Genomic DNA, 20,672 nt, shown 5'->3' on the forward strand with positions numbered 1-20,672 from the left:
TACGAACAGGATGCGATCAAAGGACATACAGTTATGTATGTACAAAGCTAAGTTCCTTCTAATTCAAGGATTCTCGACGCGTACTGAAAATGAGAAACATATTTCCAGGCAAGGAATCGAGACGCATTTTTCGGAGCGTCATTCGTCCCCTTCTAGGTGCATTTTTACTAAGTAGGTGCAGGAATACACGCATCTCGGTTTTGCTTGTCGAATTTTGCTGGCAACGACGTAGGCGTGCCTGGACTTCACTTCGATGTGCCGCAAGAGCTTCACGCACTTGTCGCAGCTTCGGCACATGGCAGCAGCTGTCGATCGGACACCGGATTTTCGTGCAGCGTTCAGCCAATCGGGTGTTTTCACTTCCCACCATGTTGCTATTTTCCGCGCTTTGATTCGCCGATTGATCTCTTGTACCTGCATGTGGCACCGAACGAGAGAATTTTCTGATGCAATAGACGTCAGAAAGTATTTTTCATTCTTCCAATAAACCTGTTAAATATATTCTCGAAAGAACCAAATTACGTACAAAAGGAAAAGTACTGTGATTCTGCTCAACATGACCGAAGAGGACTCGGTACGTATTCAATGAACGAATATTTCAGGATGGAAAAGGTTCGCTAGCAGTGCACAGATTGCATGGCACAACGTGTTCCCATTTACCTATTTTTCATATATTACTCACTTCTGCAGCCATTTACTTCCCCGAATGTGGCGAATATCACTTGGCTTGACGCCCACTTCACATCAACTGATTCAGAAGTGTCTTGATAATGCATCGCAAACACAACCTCAATCCCGTATCAACGTATCGCGGATTATCGAGCAGATTTCCATGCGTGCTCGTGATCCTCTAGAGTTACAACAATCATTCTTGATATCTGTGATAATTTGGGAAAAGCGATACAATAGAACTATAAACGCACCCTCTTTACACATTGCATGTTGCAGCATTCATTAATTTTTTTTTTCTGCGTAATACTTTTATACCAATAATAACTCGTAGGACAATCTATGCTTCTCAAGCTAGAAAGACACTTATATCGATGCATCGTCTACATTACTTACATTTTTTTAAATAACTATATGATTGTGTAGATTCGTTTCCCTTGTGATTTTCACTATATTAACGTGACCAATAGCTAATCAAACTTGAATGTTTCAGATCTTTGACCCTACTATGAAAATAAAGAAGAAAAAAAAGAAGAAGACTACTTTCGATCTCGATGCTGCAATGGCAGAGGGCGGCAGCGGTGGTGAAGCCACCGAGGGTATCGGCGACAAGGAAAATCAAGAGCCAGAATCAGCAGCAATGGATGACGACGAAGGACTTGATCTAGAAAATTTTGGTAAAAAAAAGAAGAAGAAGAAGAAGGCATTCAATTTAGATGAACTCGATATCGCTCTCCCAGAAAGCAAGAAGGAAGTAAGTGTTGTGTACTAAATGATTTGAAAGTTACATGAATTTTATTGTAGCCATGAAACAAATGTCAATTATTGTTGAATTTTTATGTGCGCTGTTTCTGTGGAACATGATTTAAAGATATAAAAACTTATAACAGAATAAATACATCTAGAAAGACATAGCTACCATTTCTTAAGTGACTTCATGATCGCAGATTCATTTGGTGAAGTGTTTAACATTTTGAATACATATCCTATTATCTTAATGATTATATTCATCCTATTATACTAATTTAAGGATGGCGCAGAACCAATCGGTGAAGATGGGCCAGCGGAAAGTAACTTTGACCTGGATATGGAGTTCTCGGGCAAAAAGAAGAAGAAAAGGAAGAACATTCTCGATAACCTAGTAGCAGAAGAGGAAAAAAAAGAAGCAGAAGATAGGGAAAATGGTAAGTATTGACAATAAACTGTAAAAACCTGTTTCGCTACGAGTTGCTTATCGTGTATTCTATCTGTTAACATGCTTCACTGAATCTGAGCGAAGTGTAGAAACTGGTAAGACACCTTCGTCGACTAGATAACGACTAGTATTTGTTTTTGCACTCAAATCAGATGCTTGTTTTTATGCTTTCTTAGCTGTTTCTGTCACAATTCTACTTTCGCTGTTTAGTTTAATATTTACCTTCTCGTATCAAGTTTATATTTGCTACAAAGTAGTAAATCAAAATAAGGAAGTATTATCTTTGTATTTTATTTTTCGTGGTAATACTTTTAAGAAATTTGTTATTACTTTAGTCACATTATGATGACTCTTTTCCATTCTACCAGTCGAGGACACCACATCGTGGCTTGGTTCTGACAGAGATTACACATATGATGAGCTACTAGCCAGAGTGTTTGAAATTATGAGAGAGAAAAATCCTGACATGGTTGCTGGAAAGAAGCAAAAGTTTGTCATGAGGCCCCCGCAAGTCGTACGAATCGGCACCAAGAAAACTTCCTTTGCAAACTTTACTGAGGTATAGAATTGCTTTAGTTTCCCATATAATAGTTTTAAAAGTTAAATGCATGGAAATAATCGGTACATCAATCGCCTACTTGCAAAAACTTGAAACGAAGTAACTTCGTTTTTTTTTTCCTTTTTCCACTTAGTTTTTTCATAGATTGCAAGTTTATTCTTGCTAAATATCCAAACCCGAAGCATTTACCGCAAAATACACTTTTGTCTGAGTATTGAAAAATGAAGAGGATGCTTTGTTATCTTTCTCAGATTTGTAAAACGCTGCACAGACAGCCGAAGCATTTACTGGACTTCTTACTGGCTGAACTGGGAACCAGTGGATCTGTTGATGGAAATAGTCAGCTCATTATCAAGGGTCGCTTCCAGCAAAAGCAGATAGAGAATGTACTAAGGAGATACATCAAGGAATATGTCACGTGTCATACGTGTCGCTCCCCTGACACCATATTGCAGAAAGATACTCGGCTGTTCTTCCTTCAGTGTGAATCGTGTGGATCTAGGTGCTCCGTGGCTAGCATCAAGTCTGGTTTCCAGGTAATTTATGAACAAATTTTTCATTTCATCTTCTGGACAATATACGACGGTAGGTATTAACATTTGGTTTTTGCTTTCAGGCTGTGACTGGAAAGCGTGCTGCTATCAGAGCAAAGACGACTTAGACACATTTATGGTGAGAATGAGCGCGAAAAAAAATACACAAACTCGAAATTATCACGTACGTTATTATTCTCAATAGAAAAAAATTTAAATAAAACATTCAATAAATACAAGAAACTGGAAAATCGAACTTTTACAATAATTTTACCGCGTATGTAAATGTAAAGAGTGTATGTTATGTACTGTACCTTTTGTCACCTTGTACATAGCCTTACTACAATAATAATGAATTACGAATAATAATCAAGGTTTTAAATAAAAAGCTGTTCAAACTACAATTCGTCAAAGTAATGCTAAGAAATACATAGTATACAAAATTAAAATTTCCTATAATTGCAACATATAATCGGAGGAATTAACTTGATGTCATGAAGTGTTCACGTTCGTTTCTTATAGGTAATGTACACATCTGTATTTACTAGCCAATAAATTCATCTTAAAATCATCTCAACGTTGAATATTTTTTTAAAGATTTCTGAAGCTTAAATTGGGTTTATTCATTTATCGTGTGTAAGTTCGAATTAAAAATATCCGAACGATACAACGTAAGCAGCGATCGGACTCCGGAGGAGGCTAAATTTGCGCGACCTTTAGGTATGCCATTATTTGTCACAAGATGAAAGGATTATGAAAGATAATAATTCAATAAATGAGAACCATTTTCATCTTGTCGTTATTCTTTTGTTCACGTGATTCTGCAAGAGTGAGATGGTGGCGTATCTGCATGTGTAAACAATCGACAATCGGTAAATCATCGAGATGCCGCCATTTTGACAATTTACCGCCAATTTAACCGCCCAATCTTTGCGTGCTATTTGTATCAATATTGATAATATTCAGTCCTTGACAAAATAATAAAAATGTGCAAGGATATTCCGGCTCGTATATTTAATTCGTCGTGTGATGAGGAATTCACGCGGTGTACAATCAGTCAACTGACACCGCGAACGCGCTTCAGCCTACAAAATCCGCCGGTTCAATTTTCATTCGTTGTGACCTGAACTAGGGTAAAATTATAAATTATTTATCCAATCCTTGAATCAGAATGCACTCCAATTTGCTTGCGTAAAATTGTCGTGTGAAGCAGTGATCGTTCGCGTTGTCCGTAAGTGGATCCATCATCAATGACGAAGATCGTCAAATCTTCAATTTAATCAGTAATTCCGAACTAAGTATGTATAACTTTTTCAGTGACTTCAAGAAGAATATATAATTCAATTCAGTTATATTCCGACAGGAATATAAAATTTATCCACCGCTGCATTCAGGAGTATAAAATTTATTGCTGGTTACTCGTTCATTTTGAAGTGGATACACATCCGATGTCGAAGTTTGAACTACGTGTCATGATACAGCATAAGTGAGTCGCATGAGTTTTAGATTCGCATTTATCATATTGAATTTCAGCTTTTTAAATGTAAGTTCCATCGCAGCCAGTTATGGAATGGGAAGTTATATTTCTGACAGCATATTAGTCGGCACTGCAGACCGCACAATGACCGGTTTTCCTCATAGATGTCGTTAGCTTAAAATTCAGCCTCATGAAAGCTCTCTGTACGAAGATATGATATTTAAACAAACGTTATTCCCCAACTGTTAAGGCACAACTTTGATACTGTAAATTTACCTATCATTCCATGTTCCAATATTTTATGAGTTTGCTCTACGCCTATAAAGTTCTGCCCATAATGTGGTACGTTTATCTGTACAAAGATTTGGATACTTACGTAATATTGACTTACATTCGAAGTGATGAAATTAACAGATGTTTTTTTCAGAAAAAACGGATAAATATTTATATACATTATTTATACATAATTACCTATATACTGTTCACCGATAATACCTATTTTTGTAGTTGAAAACATTTCTGTTTACCAATCGGGTATTTTTAAAAACGTGCCAATAAATGTCTTCAACTGATGAAAATTTTCCAAACTGCTCGAGTCGTTTCGTCGCAAGTCTCTTTCATTCGCAATCTTTTCACGTTACCGCGTCGCTCCATCTGGTAATTGGTTTAATGGAGCAATTACCTACTTCTTCCACATATCGCTGCTAGTAAATTACATTGTCAATTGCTCTTTGAATGTCGTAGCCTATTGTTCGCAGAATTCTCATGTAAACACTGATAAGCCATAGTCGAAAACTCTGTATCCTGAAACGAGACAATTATTACCATGTTTACGTGAAATAGGTACATTCTGCAAAGATTAATTGAAAAATATATCAATCTTCTCTTACCACAATCTCGTTTCAAACCAAATCGAACTCGTCGTCCCCGATATCCTTGTCCACAATTTCCGATTGGTTGTTCTATGTTTGCCAGACACAGCCAGCCTAGCCAAGGCTCGATATCTATTTACCGGATCACCATGTTCACGTGCAATAGCTCGAACAGTATTCAAATTTCTGAAAGGCATGAACACCATTCCACATAACATGCTACAGAACCAAAAGCAGAGATCGTGAGAATTTCAATTGCTCGTCAAGCGTGTAAAAGAAAATTCACCTTATCACCAGCATCAGGCTACTAGGCATCGCCCTCAACGCAGCCAAGACTTTATCGAATCTCTCTTTGGCTTGCTGTTGCATGTAATCGTCTATGCTCATGTCTCCTTGTTTTCCGCTGATCCCTGGCAGAGTTATTGGCGACTGAGTTATCATTTCGCCAAGCAATATGTAATCTATCACAGATTGGAAATTAATAAAATTGTCAGCGGTCACGCACTACAAGTACTTCGATAAATTATTTGTATGATTTTGTTCATTACCATTAACGTTGAGTTCCTGCGCATATTTCTTCATGCTACTGTATCTCCTTAGTACTATGGATTCCCAAAAATTGCACAAGGTATGTCTAATATTGTCCGGTAGAATCTCGTACAAGCCGTGGTCTAGTAGGACCAACTGAGCTTTGCCATCTGCACCTTTCCTCACAAGAACTGCAACAAAATAAAAAATTTCAAGTTCATAATTCTGGTTCCAAGTGTGCAAATAGGTGTTATTGGAGAGAAACCACAAGACGCCTTACCGTTGCCAGGATGTGGGTCGGCATGGATGAAACCGGTGTGAAAAATCTGCTCAGCCATAACGGCAAATAGTTTTCTATCTATGTCGGCCAGGTCAAATCCTTGCTGCTTTAGACAAGCTGTATCATTTATTTTGCAGCCATCTATCCATTCGGTGGTTAAAATTCTCTGGGGAAAAAATATTTGTATAATACTTTTGCTTACAAGAAAGACAAATTGTTGACGGTAGCGTGGCATTTGTAAGGATTACCTTTGTGCAACAGTTCCAATAAACTTTAGGCACATGGACTTCCTTGTGAGTTTTTAAATCGTTAGCGCACCTCTCAGAATTCTTTCCTTCCATAATAAAATTCAACTCTTGAGCCAGCGTTCCTTTCAGTTCCTGAATTTAAAAGTAAACCATTTGAAAATTGCTCGAGAGTCGTTTCAGATAAAGCCAAGTTGCCTACCTGTAATACCCAGTGAAAATCAAACTTTGGATGAATTATCGAAACGATCTTGAGGAGAAACTCTATCGTTTTTACATCGGACTCAAAACGATCTTGCAAATCGATGTACTGTACTTTAACAGCGACAGTTTCTCCAGAATGGGTCACCCCTTTGAAGACCTACGGGTTACATCTGGTGAAAATTACAATATTTCAATTCTGAAATGGGTAAAATACCACAGAGCAAATATTTCCTCATACTTGGGCAAGGCTCGCAGCTGCGACCGGTTGCTCGTTGAATTCCTTGAAAATTTCTTTTGGCTTTGATCCGAAATCCTCCAGGAAGACTTGGTCAACCTCGTCCGCTTCTCTCGTAAGGCATTTGTCCTTGGAAACAAACAATAAATCCATGTCGTCGACTCTCGTCAGAAGCTTAAAATCCGGTACATATCGATTAACTAAAGTTACCTGCAGCACGGCGAGCGTCCGCACATACTCCCTCGGCAATATGTGATTGAGAGCAGCGAGTCCCTGACCCAACTTGACGTAAAGCCCTCCGTTGCTCAGACAGCCGTCGACGATGCGCCGAGCAGATCTTTCATGAATTGTATTCTCCTCGTCCCCTATCAGCGGCGCTACCCAATAGTCAGCTGATATTACCAAACCAATCGCCAGCGAGCGGGCGAATCTTACCGAACTTCCAATCAATGATTTGAACACCCTCTTTTCCTTCGAATCAAGGAAAATATATCCTGTCGTTACGACTGCGGTTCCTGAAAAAAAAAGCTTGTCGGTAAAACATTCGATCGATCGTCTCGTTATTCTAGTATCGCACAAGCGTCGGACCGACCAGCTCCTCCTATTTGAAGCGTCCTGGAGGATTTGACGACTGCCACCAGGGCTCTCGCGAATCCCTGCCATCTTCTCCCTGACATTCGCTGTAACAATAGGAATACGGTAATGAATAACCGACGAAGCTCAGAGACGTGGGAGACTTTGAAGAAGGTCGAATCCTCTGTGGCTGCAGGTTTTGTCCGAGACCATTGAAACCTCTAAGGACCTATAATCCTGGGGATCCTGAGGACCCGTATACCTACGAGAGTGTGGATCCCTCGGGGAGATGTTCGAGGGTGGTGACGAGGCCGGATGGGCACGGTTGCCATGGTAACCTCGACCAACTCGTCGTGGCGTGAACGCCGCGAGGCGAATATGAAAGGCGAAGGCCCGACATGCAGCCGCTGCCGCAGCTGAGCGCGACCGAAACTCTGATTCCAGTCAGCTGTTTGCTGGCAGAGCGAAGGGTCGGTCGCCTGGCGCAACGCAACGCGTCACTAATCAACAATTGAACAATTATCTTAAGCGTCGAAATCACGGATCATTCTCGTCGTCGGGTTGACGGAAGAAGAAGAAGAAGGGAGAAAAAAAATAGAGTAACAAACGGCGTGAAAACGCAAAAGATATTTGTCGATTGATAAAATCGTATAATAAATATATATATATATATATATGTAAGAGGGAAATAACCGAGGATCATTTAAATCGTTCTGCGATCGATGATCCCTGCGGAAAATAATTAATAAATTTTATAATCAGTAAGGAACGCGATCGCCCTTCTTTTACGATCCGTGATTCACGATATCCGAGACTGGGAAAGTCGGGGATGAAAATCGTACAGATGCAATAAGAACTGGGTTTTTTTTTTTAGTGACCCCTTGTGTTGTGCGGAGTGTAAGAAAGAGAGCTAAGCCCGTGTTTTACGTTATCCCCATGTTATTGCGTTAGTCCACTAGCTGAGCACATCGTCGATCTGCGTATCACGCAACAAACCTCTTCGTTTCGTCATCGTTATTCATCAATTCCGTGTGTGAGAGTGTGAATCAAGCGAGCAATCAGCTGACTCCAAGGTTTTCTTTAAGTTCCAACCATTCTCACCGACGTCAGGCACCTGCGATACAGGTATGTGTTTAAATTATTATAAACGCGTTCGTACCTCGGCTAGCTATAATCAATCTTTCCATTCTCTCTGGAAAATCAAGAAAGAAAGTAGAAAAAATCATCACAGTCGTCGGAATTTTAATTGGTCTGATATAAGGTGCCTGCAGGTACCTGGACCTTCGGCATCGTATCTATTCAAGCCGGAAAAGCCTCAGGATACAAAGGCCTCGGGGCTACTCGGTTGGGCCACAAGGTCCTTTGTTTCATCAACCTTAGACGGCCCTTCGCATGCATGTATTTCGGTACGGCACCCCTCGGGGTATGTACATACATTTCCACGTCCTGGGCGGAGAGTGAATGTATTTTTGTGTGCGCATCGCACACGCTTTCCGAATCTTGTAATACGAATAGAAGTATTCTAGTGTTTGTGTGTGTGTGTGCATGGATAGGGACGCCGAGCGAGGCTATGCACCATCCTCAAAACCGGAATACATCCTTTGTGTGTACCTGGTGATGACTGCAACAAAAACGCACGGCTAACTCCGTTGGAAATGTTGGAATCACCATTACTGCCTGCTCTTCGGTGTGAGCTTCGGCCTTTGATTGACGGACAATGCGTCTTTTGTGTCCCTGGATGTACTTCGCCGCCTCCCGCAGTAGCTTAGGGTGTCCCTTGTGAGTTACGGCACGGTGACGTCATTCGGCGATGTCATTTATGCCTGTCGCTAATTGCAAATTTCTAATCGCGTATGTGAAGAATTTTAGCGTGCCCCACGTCACGTTATCGAGGCGAATGTTTAATTAGAGTTTCAATCACGAAGCGATTTCCCGTTTCTTTATTTCTCTGCTCTTTAATCGCATTGACGTTAGTAACGTTATCGTTATAACGATTCATGCTGAGAGATTTTGGAATTGTTTAAAATTCAGTTAACAGGAATAAAATGAAACATATTTATTTTTTGAAATTTTAGTCTCTTAAAAATTATTCTTGAATTAAGAATTATTTTCAATCTCGTGCTCTTTAACGGAGTGTCCTGGTCGATTTCGCGTATATGTTGCCAAATATCGAAGTCCACGTATCGCAAACGTGAAAGAAGGTTCGACAGTCCCATTTTATACGCAATTCTCAACAAAAATACTCAGATGCATTTTTATTTTGATCTGAATTGCGTATAGAATGGGACTGTCGAGCCCTTTTTCACGTTTGCGATACGTGGATTTTGATATTTGGAAATATATACGTCAACGTCGAAATCGACCTTAACTCTATTTACTTTTCTTGTTGGGTAGGCGTAAAAAGCTAGAATTGCTGATCGATGGAAGGACCAGAATATCGAATGTTCACAGACGTGAAAATCTTATTCGTAGAATTCCAACGTATATGAAATTCAAGTAAAAAAAAAATTGAAAACATGGTAAGTCGAAATACAGAGAAAGATCAAAACAAGGCACAGCAAAATCGTGAATCTGTCTTAAGATTTCATACTATCGAGAGGAATTCTGACGATTCCAGATCTTGGAAATTTCCGTTCTGACCTTTCTAATCTCTTACTTCTCCATACTTCCACTTTCACCATTCTTAAATTCTATATATTAAGTTTTTCTATCTTCAAAATTCGATATTGTAGCCCTTCATTCTTATCCCCACCCTAGTCGTCTTCTCGCAGCAGTTAGTTCCATCCACGCACAGTATCTAGTGATTTTCGTGCATGTAGCAGGGAGGCGGATGTCAGCCGAGAGATCTAGTCAGGTCTTCTTTGTTTCTGGGCAGTTAGGCCGTTCGTGACCGTGGCAAAGAAGGAAAAAGATATATACCGAGGGGCTCTCGAATGCCGGTGTATAGCCGCAATTACGAGAGACCCGGAGAGATACGGAGGTAGAGATAGAAGGAGAGCAAGCCTGCGGTCAGGAACGGAATTATACGCGCATATGTACGTCTCTTGTGCAAGAGACGACAAACGACCAAACGAACCGTGTCTCCCTAACGACGGAATATGCTTCTCACTACGACACAGGTTTCTGCTCGTGATTTCAAACACAAAACTGCAACCTCCGCAAGCATTGGTTATATATGTATATTGGTTATAGTCAACAGAATGGACTGGAAGATACACACGTACAGGAATTTGTTTTCCCGCGGGAACTACGGTAAAAGGTAAATTAACTGTAAAGTTGAATGATGACGGGGGGGGGGGATGTTTTAGTGTCCTATCGAAATCGGAAGATTACTTCTTATTTTCTTAGCCAAAGTTTACACAGTTTAAGAGTTTAATTTTATTACTGCACTCGTAAGTTCGTCAGTCATCAATTTTCGCCGATAACCCGGAAAACTCACTGCAGATAAATGAAATTTCTTTTCTCCTCGCAAAATCCTGTCCACTTTAATTTGTACGAAGAAACTGCAAGAATTGCACGTCACCTGCAGCTGCTTCTATATAAAAAAGCGCCAATGCGACTCAACGTCGGCATCACCATCATTGTTAATCGGAGTTAGAACTTCAAAGCTTATTGCAATCGACGACGAATCATCGTCATTCGCTGGTACGTTTTTCCAAACTTGGGTGCGACCTCGCTTGGCAAAGCTGCTGCTGCCACTGCGATATAATACATGAATCCCGTGTACGTACGTAGGTACGAAGAAGAAAAAGGAACCTCGCCTTCAGTTTACTCCCAACAACTTTCGTCAGCTGACGCTGGCTGACGACGACGCAATCTGACGGAGTTTCGCGAATATATATTAGCCAGTTTGCACTTTCAGATTTTGTCGCACGGAGTTTAGGTTGCTTGCTCGATTTAGTAGGAAAATTTGACTATCTTCGAAAAATTTTGGAATCACAAATTTTCACGCAATATAATAACGTAGGTTTCTTCTTGGATGTGTTTTTAACAAAAAATTGCGAATGCACGGAATTTGCCGAGAGCGTAAGTTTAAATACAGTAATCGAAGGGAAAGTAATCTTCGCTTATCAATTGCAACGCTTTTTCTTCTTCTTTTCTATTTTTCTCCGTACCGACGGACGGCGAAGGGGCAAACACAGTGCAGTAAATAGACGAGTCGTAAGAGTACATAGTGCGCAGATCGGGCGAGCTTTGCCGACGGATTCTATTTGCTGCGATCTCTACGGTAAATAACAGCTGTTGCTTACACATACGCGCGTATCGCATACATTGCAGGTAACTATACGTGTATACATATAAAACCTCGGTCAGGCAACGAGATCAGCGGGGCGGGTATTCGGGGTGGAAAATGAAAATATGAAAAGAAAAAATTGCAAAGAATATTTATCTTCCGTCTCTCTTCTCGCACAATTTCTGCACAGCGTGCTGTTGCCGAGCGGTAAAATGAAAGACGCACCGCTGTTTAAATGGTCAAAATAAGAAATACAATTTTACGACAGAATAAACTGCACTATGTACGCAATGATCGTATAGAATATTTTTTTAGCACCGCGAATATAGTCGCATCTCACAGCGATGATCTCATCTCGCTTCTTTCTCTCTCTCTCTCTCTCTTCCTAGCTTTATTAGATCCGTCCGTTCTCTTGCCTTGGTACTTGTTATACGCCCGATTTGATGCACGTAAGATCGTATATATGCGCATACTTCTACGTTTTCCAAGCATATATGTATGACCAGGTATCGCGTCATGAACTTTCCGCCCATTCCAGAGCCTCGTAGGAGGAGGAGGAGGAGGAGAACCTCGTCGGCATATTATACCAGCTTGAGACATGCATGATCGCGTTATACGCCTATTAGACCAACAGATTCCTATACCTATATGCAATGTATAAGCAGTTGCATCTAGCAGCGAGGACCGTGAGAATTCGAATTCGAAATTTGCAGCACGGTTTGTTCGCCGCTGCAGAATCACCTATACATCGTAAAGACCCGCAAAGCAATCATTATACTTACGGATCGCGAATAATATGGTCGGTAAAATTTCCAAGGAAGTAAACGTAACGTCTTTATCTGAGGGGGTATCGAAGAGGAGATTTAGAGTATAATGGACCGATAATATGAACAGATGTTCAAAGGTATTGCAGAAAGATTTTGGCAAATTTACAAACGTTTTTTTAAGATTTCTACGGAGTCTTGAAAATAGGAAAAAATTTGAAAAATTTTCGAATGCGCTTGGAGATATTTTGCAAAGCAATATTAGAAGTAAATGTAAAAACTGAGACACGTTTAGTAAATCAAGATCTGGTGTATAATTATAAACAATTTTCGACGATGATTTATCCCTCGATCTGATCGCTCGTTGATTACCAAATTCATTTATGATGATGAAGTTACTGTAGGGTTACCGCGACGTTGCATCTTCAGGAAGAATCGTTACTTCGCACCTTCGCGAATGTCTGAAATTTATTGATCCGTGAAAAAAAAATAGATGTGCTAATATTTTGCGAAGCCAACCTCGTGAAAGTCATTCTAAAATTGTGCATGAGTAACGATTTGTTACCGTGATATTTCGTTACGTTAACGTTACCAACTTCAGGCTCGTATTCACCTTCACTAGGAACATCCGCAAGCTTACTGCAATCCCACCTTGTTTTGCGTATGATTTAAGCTCCCTTCGTCGATTATTTCAAAAGGCGATCGACACAATACGGCACAACAAAGATGCTTATCGTCGGAAACTAATCAACGTCGCCTCGCGTTATGCAAACGTAATTGCGGAATTATTCTGGCCGCGGAATAAGGCGATCGCATTCCTACACCACGTCGTACATCCAGCTACCTACCTCGTACCATATATATATACATATAACGTATGTTTATATTTCGTGTATACTATGCGCAATAGACAAAATGCACACGTGCAGATCGCTTCTGCGGCGCACATATTACAACAAGTATAACGTATGACGTACCACGTAGACGGTACTGTATAATGCATAGATATATAGCCATATAGGTATACATAACGTACATTCACAGCTACATGTGCATACATCCACGCGGCAGCAGCTTCCTGCATCTTCAAACGGCGTTAACTTATATATTGCGGACTGAGATTAGGTGGCAGCGTTCGTAATGTACTCTACATGCGTATATACACGCGGAGAATGGCTATAATAGACGGCAAGCGTCGTGGGTAATCATCCCCCCCCCCCCCCACCCCGCCCCCGCGAGCCTCTGCTGCATGCGTTTAATGCCACGATGAGGTAATCGCCGACCCGAGCTTACATACTCGCCGAATACACATGCAGATGCGATAGCATGTATGATACGATATAATATATCTATATTACACACAACGCATGCATGTGTGCACATGTGTATATAAACGAAATCGCGGTGCAGAGGGAAAGGGGCGGAATCGAGTCAAGGCTAGGAAATATAGGTGCACACAACGTTTCAAGGACTTCGGGCTCCACTTCTGAATTCAAATCTAAATGATGTTATTCACGTACATTTATATATATAAATATATATATAATAGAATTCGCATGTATGAAATTTGTTGTTCATTTCGTGTTTTTTTTTTCGTCCTTTTTGTACCTTTCAAGATACGTTTCACGCGATTTCTTCTTCATTGCAAAAATTTCCATACCGGTGCGTTGTTGATGTTGTTTTCTTTTGTCGTTTTCTCGTTTTCAGTATCGGCAAAAAGATGGTGGTGAATTGTCAATTTATACGCCACACGATGGAACAAAAACTGTGACCGTAATATATATTAATATAAAATATATGTATATATTAATGAACATGATATATATTGACGTGATTGAATCACGTCAAATAAACCCATTTCAAAATTAGTGACGATACAATTTGAATTGCATAGATTTAACGAGGCTACGACTCAATCATGTAGACTCAAAATTCCCTTAGGACAAAAAATTGTGCAAAAAATTTAACCGTACACTTATATTAGAATAATCTCTTGTGAATGAAACCAATGTGGTACACAAGTATCCGTTCATTTTTTGGGACTTGTGACTTATAATTTGGATAATTATTTACGAAGTAAGAAGAAAAACAAAAACAAAAAAGAAACAAACGTATCTATCCCAAATTACTTATCACACGACTTATGAACCCAAAGTTTTCATATCCATTTCTACAGTCTCTCCACTGAATTTTCTTCCTTATTCCTCTCCCATCCTTTTACAGTCTCAGTGAAAAGAAATCCGTTGGTCCTTCTATTTTTTCGTGTACCCACTGTCAAGTTCGTTCGGTGTTAGTCCAATATGTATTTCCTTCTGGAAATTTTCCATCTCGTTGGGCTCGCAGGTATATGGATACACCAAAATTCTCTGCCTTCGGGCCCAGGGACAAGGACTTTGTCCTACGGAGGTAGAATCCCTTCCGAAGCACCGACGAGCCACAGTATAAGTCGGTGTGTCTGTGAACCTGCACGTGTTCTTTACCCCCGAAGAATAGGGGAAAAACATACCGTCACAGATTTAGAACCGCCGTCCGATCGGACAATGCAACGAAGCATCGAAAGTCGATTTCTTGGGTCCACTAACCTGAAACAGGTTTGAAAACGGTCGAGTGGTCGACCTGCAGTCACTAAAAGAAACTACGTTAAAGTCGGAGGAAATTCGGTGACCAACGCTGCTGTTCAACGTGGTGAGAAAATCTTCTTCCTTCTTTTTTTTTTCTTTTTACCAATTTTTATGAAATTCTGGGAATTTTGGAATATCGAGAGGCTTGGGAATCTCGAGATTCATCGCAGATTGCATTGATATGTTTCATTGAAAACTAATTGTGAGTATATTATGTAGGGTGTTTACTGCTCCTTGAACATCTTCAAATCCTGGAATTATTCTGGAGAACAAAAATTGCTCCTCAAGTCGTGCAAAGTTTTGGAGAATTCTATTTTATTTATATACGATAGTGTTTTTGCTTCGTCAATTTTTCTCGTTATTACGCCATTCGTACAATTATAGCAACTTTACGGTTTACAGTTAATTAAATCATTAATCATTGCGGTTATGAATAATAAAATATCGGACTTCCATTGTTGGATTTCCGACGTTAAGTTGTTTTCTTTCCTGAAACTCCGCAGCGACTTTCAGCAGCAGTGAGTCGGTGCAAAATTGCGTCACAACATCCGCATAACAGAATTCCAATTTCTTTTCCGCGGTCAAAACGTTGCCAATGGTGCTTTGGTTTATTCCCTTCGCTATAGGTATATTTTCGCTGTACACTCAAGATATTTCTAATCTTATTCCTCATTCCCTTCGAGGTTCGAAGCCCTTCGCGTTTCGCCTCTTCGGGCTTTTTCCTTCGTTCCGTTTCTTTTTCTCATAATACTCTTATTTTTCTTCTTCTTCTTTTTTTATTTCTTATTCTAGGATCTGTTATTACCAACGTCTGGGTTACGAGTTTACATATACACGATACTGTGCACACATCACACCTTTGTACAAATTCATAGAGCTATGTATGCATGCATAGGCATTACTACGTAGGTAAACTGTGAACCTCGGTAGGTTGAAAAATCGGTTTGCAGTCTGCACGTCGAGTTTGAGAAACAGGAAAAATATGTACATAATATCCAGTCGAGTATTGTGGCCGGTGTTTATTTTGAGAAAAAAATCGACTTCGTAGAGTGGTTAACGAGAAAAATAAACATACGAGTGTACCTAATATGATTAAAAAAAAAAATTCTTGTTCCATTGCATTAACAATCCGCGAGTTTCTGCAACGTCGTGTGTGAAATTTTTATCTCTGTATCCATACTTCCATCGTTTCTTTTGTTGATCATTATTTATAATATATAAATATTATAAACGCCGTGGCCACGTTCGGTGGCTTTGAATTTCGAAGCTTGCTGGTAATCCGAAACTCAGGCTACCACCGAACACGACTCTTCCCTGCTCTATCTCTCTCTGGCTTTACTGTACTTCCCAAAGCCTGAGGATGGATGAACTCACCGTCAGTCCTCGTCACGGTTCCATAATCTTTTTTAAGTCATGCTACTTATCTCTGGCTGAAACAACGCGGTTACCCTCGTCACGATTTTGAAGCCCTTTTGCAGTATTTTTTACGTGCTAACCCGTTTCCTAGGAGATTAAGAAGTCGTCTGTCGTGTTCATAGTTTTTCAGAAGGCTGAAGTTAGTTACTTTAACGTAAGGAAACATCAGGGAAAAATCATTATTAATAAATTTTAGAGTTACTATGAAGAAGTTGGCTTTTCAAAATAAGAGTATATCGTTTGCTTATCATGGTTTAATAAATTTCGGATATTGCATCGTTAAAGTAACGATACTAAATTCATCATCATTTAATATCAGCTTCAGAGATGGAAACTGATTTGTTACAAGTATCTTGAAATTATAACGTGTATGTACATTAGGGTGTTTAAAAAAAAAATGAATTACGATTCTCCAAAGGGTGACACCTGAAATAGTTCGTTCATATATGCAGAAAAAAAATTCTTTCAAAAGACGAGGTTTTTAGGTTGAGTAGAAGATCGGGCTCGTTTGATTTTACGCGTTTTTATATTTTTTTAAAATCATGAAGAATAGTGAATAAAAAAATGTTTTTCATTGCTCACATCAATCGGAACATCAACCTACGTCGTAAAGAAAACCCACCCTTGTAACATTCAGTCTCCAGTTGATATTTGAGAAGCTCATCTGACGACTATTTTTTTATTATTAATTCAAACTCATAAAATAGTTTTTATGACTTAATACATAAACTTTTTCAGTTTCACGTGCCGTTATCTTCCGGATCGTGATCATTGTTTTGAATATAAATTTCAAAAAAGTAATATTAATTGAAATGCTGCAAATTGTTTCTTCATAACTTCAAAAACATTTTTCAAAAAATTACAAATCAAATGTGCCCGATCCTCCACTCAATCTAAACTGCTCATCTTTTGACAGAATATTTTTTGCCTACTTAAACAAACTATTCCAAGTGTGGCCCGTTGGAAAATCAATTTCTTTTATTTATTTCGAAACTCTCTAATGTACCGCACGTATAGAATTTGACACCCATATAAAATGTCGAAATTCCATTTTTATACGGTGTAAAGAATTTCGTCACCTCTAGAGTCGTTCATCTCTTTCTATCTCTCTCTCTCTTTCTCTCATCGTCAGTCCGATACTTGCTCAGGTACCACTTAACTCGACCATCATTTCCTTTTCCCAAACGCCTAGTCCGTGATTCCTGGCGACCGTTAGCTGTCCAATTTCACCAGGCCTTGCCCAACCCACCGATCGAATCTGGGTATAATCTACTGGCGAAATCACGATACGCCGCGGCGTGCCATTTGGGTAACCTTTGAAGATTTCAATTCTCAATCTGTATGCTCACAATTACGGTCCATCAAAAATTCAACTTTTCGTCTCAAACCCACCGACCCTCTTATCTTATAATAAATTAGACCCGATAAATAATGAACGAAATTTGAAGATAATGAATAAAAAAGAATCAAACAAACGAAGAAAAATCGCGACGCAGCTTCGAATTTTGAGGAGAATAATCTTCTGGTCACTGGGTGCGAAATCGTGTGCGTACAAGCGTGTATGAGAATAAAAAAAGGCTTCTAAATCACTACGATTTATCGATACTACGTATTTATGTCTCTCCACAAAATACACGGGGTCAATGCCCATCGGCAGTTTCCAATCTACAACTTTTCACACTTGGCAGGCGTGAATTTTCTCAAAGATTATTCCTGGCCGTTTCCCAACTAATGTCTAGTTACATAAGGTCTCTCGAAAAGCGAAATATTAATAGGGTTAGCGCAGGGAGTGGGAACAACTGAAATCTGCGCAGCTTACAAGTCGTTGCGAAATACAAATTTATATCTAGGTTGGCTAGGTTCATTTTATATTTGCAAGTAATATGCTTGCTTGCTTGCTTGATTTTGCTTACAAGTCTCTAAACGATCGGAAAATCACAATCGAACTGAAAAATGTGTGACACTGTAGTGTTATTGTCAAAAAATTTAAATAAACATTTAGAACGTAGCCTATACGTATACTACAGCTGATCGTTCAGAAGTTCAGTCATTGTCAATTAATTATTATTCAAGGCAAGGTATTTTGTTGATAGGCTGCTGTTGTTGGTAACGTTAACGTAACCAAACATTCGGGTAAAAGTTAACTGGCTAGAAATTTTATAGTCACTTTGCTTTGCTGTATTATGATTTACTGCATTTCATACGTCTGTAATATTGCGGAATGACGATTTTTACGATACGTGAATCGTCGCAATAACAATAAGTCTTGTACAATTTTCTGGCAATCACTTATAGATTATCATCGATATGTGGCTTGCACAATGTTGGTACTTTTCTTGATAACCTGTACACAGCCCGACTATTTGGTGTGATGGTCTGCCTGAACCTTGACTTTTCGGAACATTGACCCGCACCCAGTCCACTGTATAGTTACTATGTACATGGGCGTAGGTAATAAACATATTCCTACGTTATGTGCGAATATCGATAAGTATAATTATATATTTTTCACGATCCCCTCACCATCGGCGATATTTTTAATTTTTAAGTATGGTGTAGTGTGGAAAAAAAGATCATGCACCGTGTTTTAGATTTTGTGGATGATTTTTGGTGCTCCCAAAAACACAGAAACCCAATTTTCGAACGAAAAGCTCTATTCGATTGACTGGAAATTTTTCGCGTTAATTCTTTGTTAAAAAACGAAAGTTTTGAGACCAAGATGGAAATGACGAAGATTTTGGTTTAGAAGCTACAGCCGAAAGAAGTAATTGAAAAGTGAGAGAAATCCATTTAAATATAAATTACAAAAATACAAATTTATATTTCATCCACGAGAAAAATTCAAAGTCAATCAATATGGTTATTCGTTTGAAAATTGGATTTTTGTGTTTTTCGGCGCAGTAAAAATCAAGCCCATGGTCCAAAAGATCTAAAACTCACAATCAGTGAAAGATGGTTTTATTGTACACCATACACCACACTTAAAAATAACTAAAAATCGTCGATGGTGAGGGTCAGAACGCCTCATACGTATGTGTAATAATAAAGTGCCATGCATGCGCAAGCGGAAATCAAAAATTAATACCCCGCTTTGATATTTAAACGCGAAGATCGAGGTGCACAGAGGAAAACGGTACTTGAAGTGATCTGCAGGGGGAGATTGATCGGTTAATTAACCCTCCGATATTTCGACACGGATTAATCAATTGAGATTACTTGCGAATAGCCATGAAATAATTCTCGTTAAATGATCGGTTTACTCATGAATATGTAGTGGAAGAATCCATTTTAAAATCACGGAAGTAATAAATTAATTATTGGATTATTATTAATAATATGTGAACAGTTCTTTGTATAACAACAATTAATGCATTCGAACCCAAATTCTTTGTTTTTCTTAGCATATATTTCCACAAACAGTTGATACTTTTCTCGATTGTAATGTATTCATCTCCGAGTGATTTCGGCTAACCAATGTTCATCGATCAGCTTAAAGCACAAAGTCGATAATTTCACGGAGCTACAGTTCATTGAATCAATTTACTGGTATCAAAGTCTAGGGTGTTCAAAGTGTTAAATCGGACGAATTTGCCTCAGGTTGGCATTAAAATGTTTCCACAGCGTGTACGTGTGTCGGTGTCGGTGTACCGATAGATCCTGGAAGATCGCGCATATCCGGTCAACTCGGGGCGAGGTTGCATTTCCGAATTTGAAAATCTTCGAAAGCGCCAAGTTCCGAATTATTTGGTGGTGAAACTTGAAGTTAGGAAATCAAACTTTTACGAAACAACAAAGTTTCGAATGGTCGGAAAGCCGACCGACTCAAAGTTTCAAAAATTTAAGTTTCGATAGACTAAAATTCCGAAAGTTAAAACATACTCACACAGCGTAGTTTATCCAACGAGTGGATATAAAAAATTCTAAAAAGCGAAAATCAAAAGGACCAGGATTCCGCGAACGTAAAAATATCAAAAATCCAAAACAAAGATAGATCAAAGTGGTGAAATTTGGCCAAGCCAAAAATTCATAGATCTGATCTCATTTTCGCAATTTTATAATTTTGACTCCTCGTTTCACCAGCAAAAAATTCGAAATTTGGTGCCTGTGTGTATACCTGTGCCTATATCTATACCCCCCCCCCCCCCACCCCTCCCCCCCGCGATTATACCATACCTGCAGCCCTTTTCTGCCGCATCCTGCGGAGCAGTAGACCCTTTGCCTTTATGCAGTGTTTACAGTACCGGGATCGATGCCCTCCGGCTGTCCT

The 20,672-nt window shown here is 39.3% G+C and overlaps 2 protein-coding genes across 5 annotated transcripts in view; one reads left to right on the top strand and one right to left on the bottom strand.

The window, feature by feature from the left end:
- The first annotated feature begins 398 nt into the window (after nt 1-398).
- On the top strand, nt 399-3,527 carry LOC124405397 (eukaryotic translation initiation factor 2 subunit 2). 2 transcript variants are annotated; one of them, XM_046880260.1, is made up of 7 exons: nt 399-574; nt 1,163-1,423; nt 1,700-1,853; nt 1,927-1,959; nt 2,233-2,423; nt 2,675-2,959; nt 3,040-3,527. In XM_046880260.1, exons 1-7 carry the CDS (start codon nt 557-559, stop codon nt 3,082-3,084), a joined length of 987 nt encoding a protein of 328 aa, XP_046736216.1. In that variant the 5' UTR covers nt 399-556; the 3' UTR covers nt 3,085-3,527. The 2 variants fall into 2 exon arrangements, with proteins under 2 accessions (XP_046736216.1, XP_046736217.1); XM_046880261.1 differs by lacking the exon at nt 1,927-1,959 and having other exon boundaries at nt 401-574.
- An 828-nt stretch (nt 3,528-4,355) lies between these two features.
- Nucleotides 4,356-20,672, bottom strand: part of LOC124405394 (uncharacterized aarF domain-containing protein kinase 5) — a 71,246-nt gene continuing 54,929 nt past the window's right edge. The window contains exons 1-13 of one of the 3 annotated variants that reach the window (XM_046880257.1): nt 11,058-11,103; nt 10,447-10,451; nt 10,037-10,041; nt 7,390-7,477; nt 7,008-7,312; nt 6,801-6,926; nt 6,561-6,719; nt 6,362-6,493; nt 6,114-6,279; nt 5,854-6,024; nt 5,592-5,766; nt 5,324-5,491; nt 4,356-5,237 (exon numbers count right to left, since the gene is read on the bottom strand). In XM_046880257.1, coding sequence (XP_046736213.1) covers nt 5,138-5,237; nt 5,324-5,491; nt 5,592-5,766; nt 5,854-6,024; nt 6,114-6,279; nt 6,362-6,493; nt 6,561-6,719; nt 6,801-6,926; nt 7,008-7,312; nt 7,390-7,474 — 1,587 coding nt within the window. In that variant the 5' untranslated portion in view covers nt 7,475-7,477; nt 10,037-10,041; nt 10,447-10,451; nt 11,058-11,103 and the 3' untranslated portion in view covers nt 4,356-5,137. Of the gene's footprint in view, nt 5,238-5,323; nt 5,492-5,591; nt 5,767-5,853; nt 6,025-6,113; nt 6,280-6,361; nt 6,494-6,560; nt 6,720-6,800; nt 6,927-7,007; nt 7,313-7,389; nt 7,478-7,636; nt 7,939-10,036; nt 10,042-10,446; nt 10,452-11,057; nt 11,104-20,672 lie in introns of those variants that run through there. The other 2 variants (XM_046880254.1, XM_046880255.1) reach the window with 2 other exon arrangements.

Source organism: Diprion similis, chromosome 4 (assembly GCF_021155765.1).
Source record: "Diprion similis isolate iyDipSimi1 chromosome 4, iyDipSimi1.1, whole genome shotgun sequence".
NCBI classification, from domain to species: Eukaryota; Metazoa; Arthropoda; class Insecta; order Hymenoptera; family Diprionidae; genus Diprion; species Diprion similis.

Bases quoted from the DNA above. Each gene is read 5' to 3' on its own strand.
- LOC124405397 (XM_046880260.1), top strand. The intron at 1,424-1,699 runs GTAAGTGTTGTG...TACTAATTTAAG, and splicing joins TCCCAGAAAGCAAGAAGGAA to GATGGCGCAGAACCAATCGG. The intron at 2,960-3,039 runs GTAATTTATGAA...TTTTGCTTTCAG, and splicing joins GCATCAAGTCTGGTTTCCAG to GCTGTGACTGGAAAGCGTGC.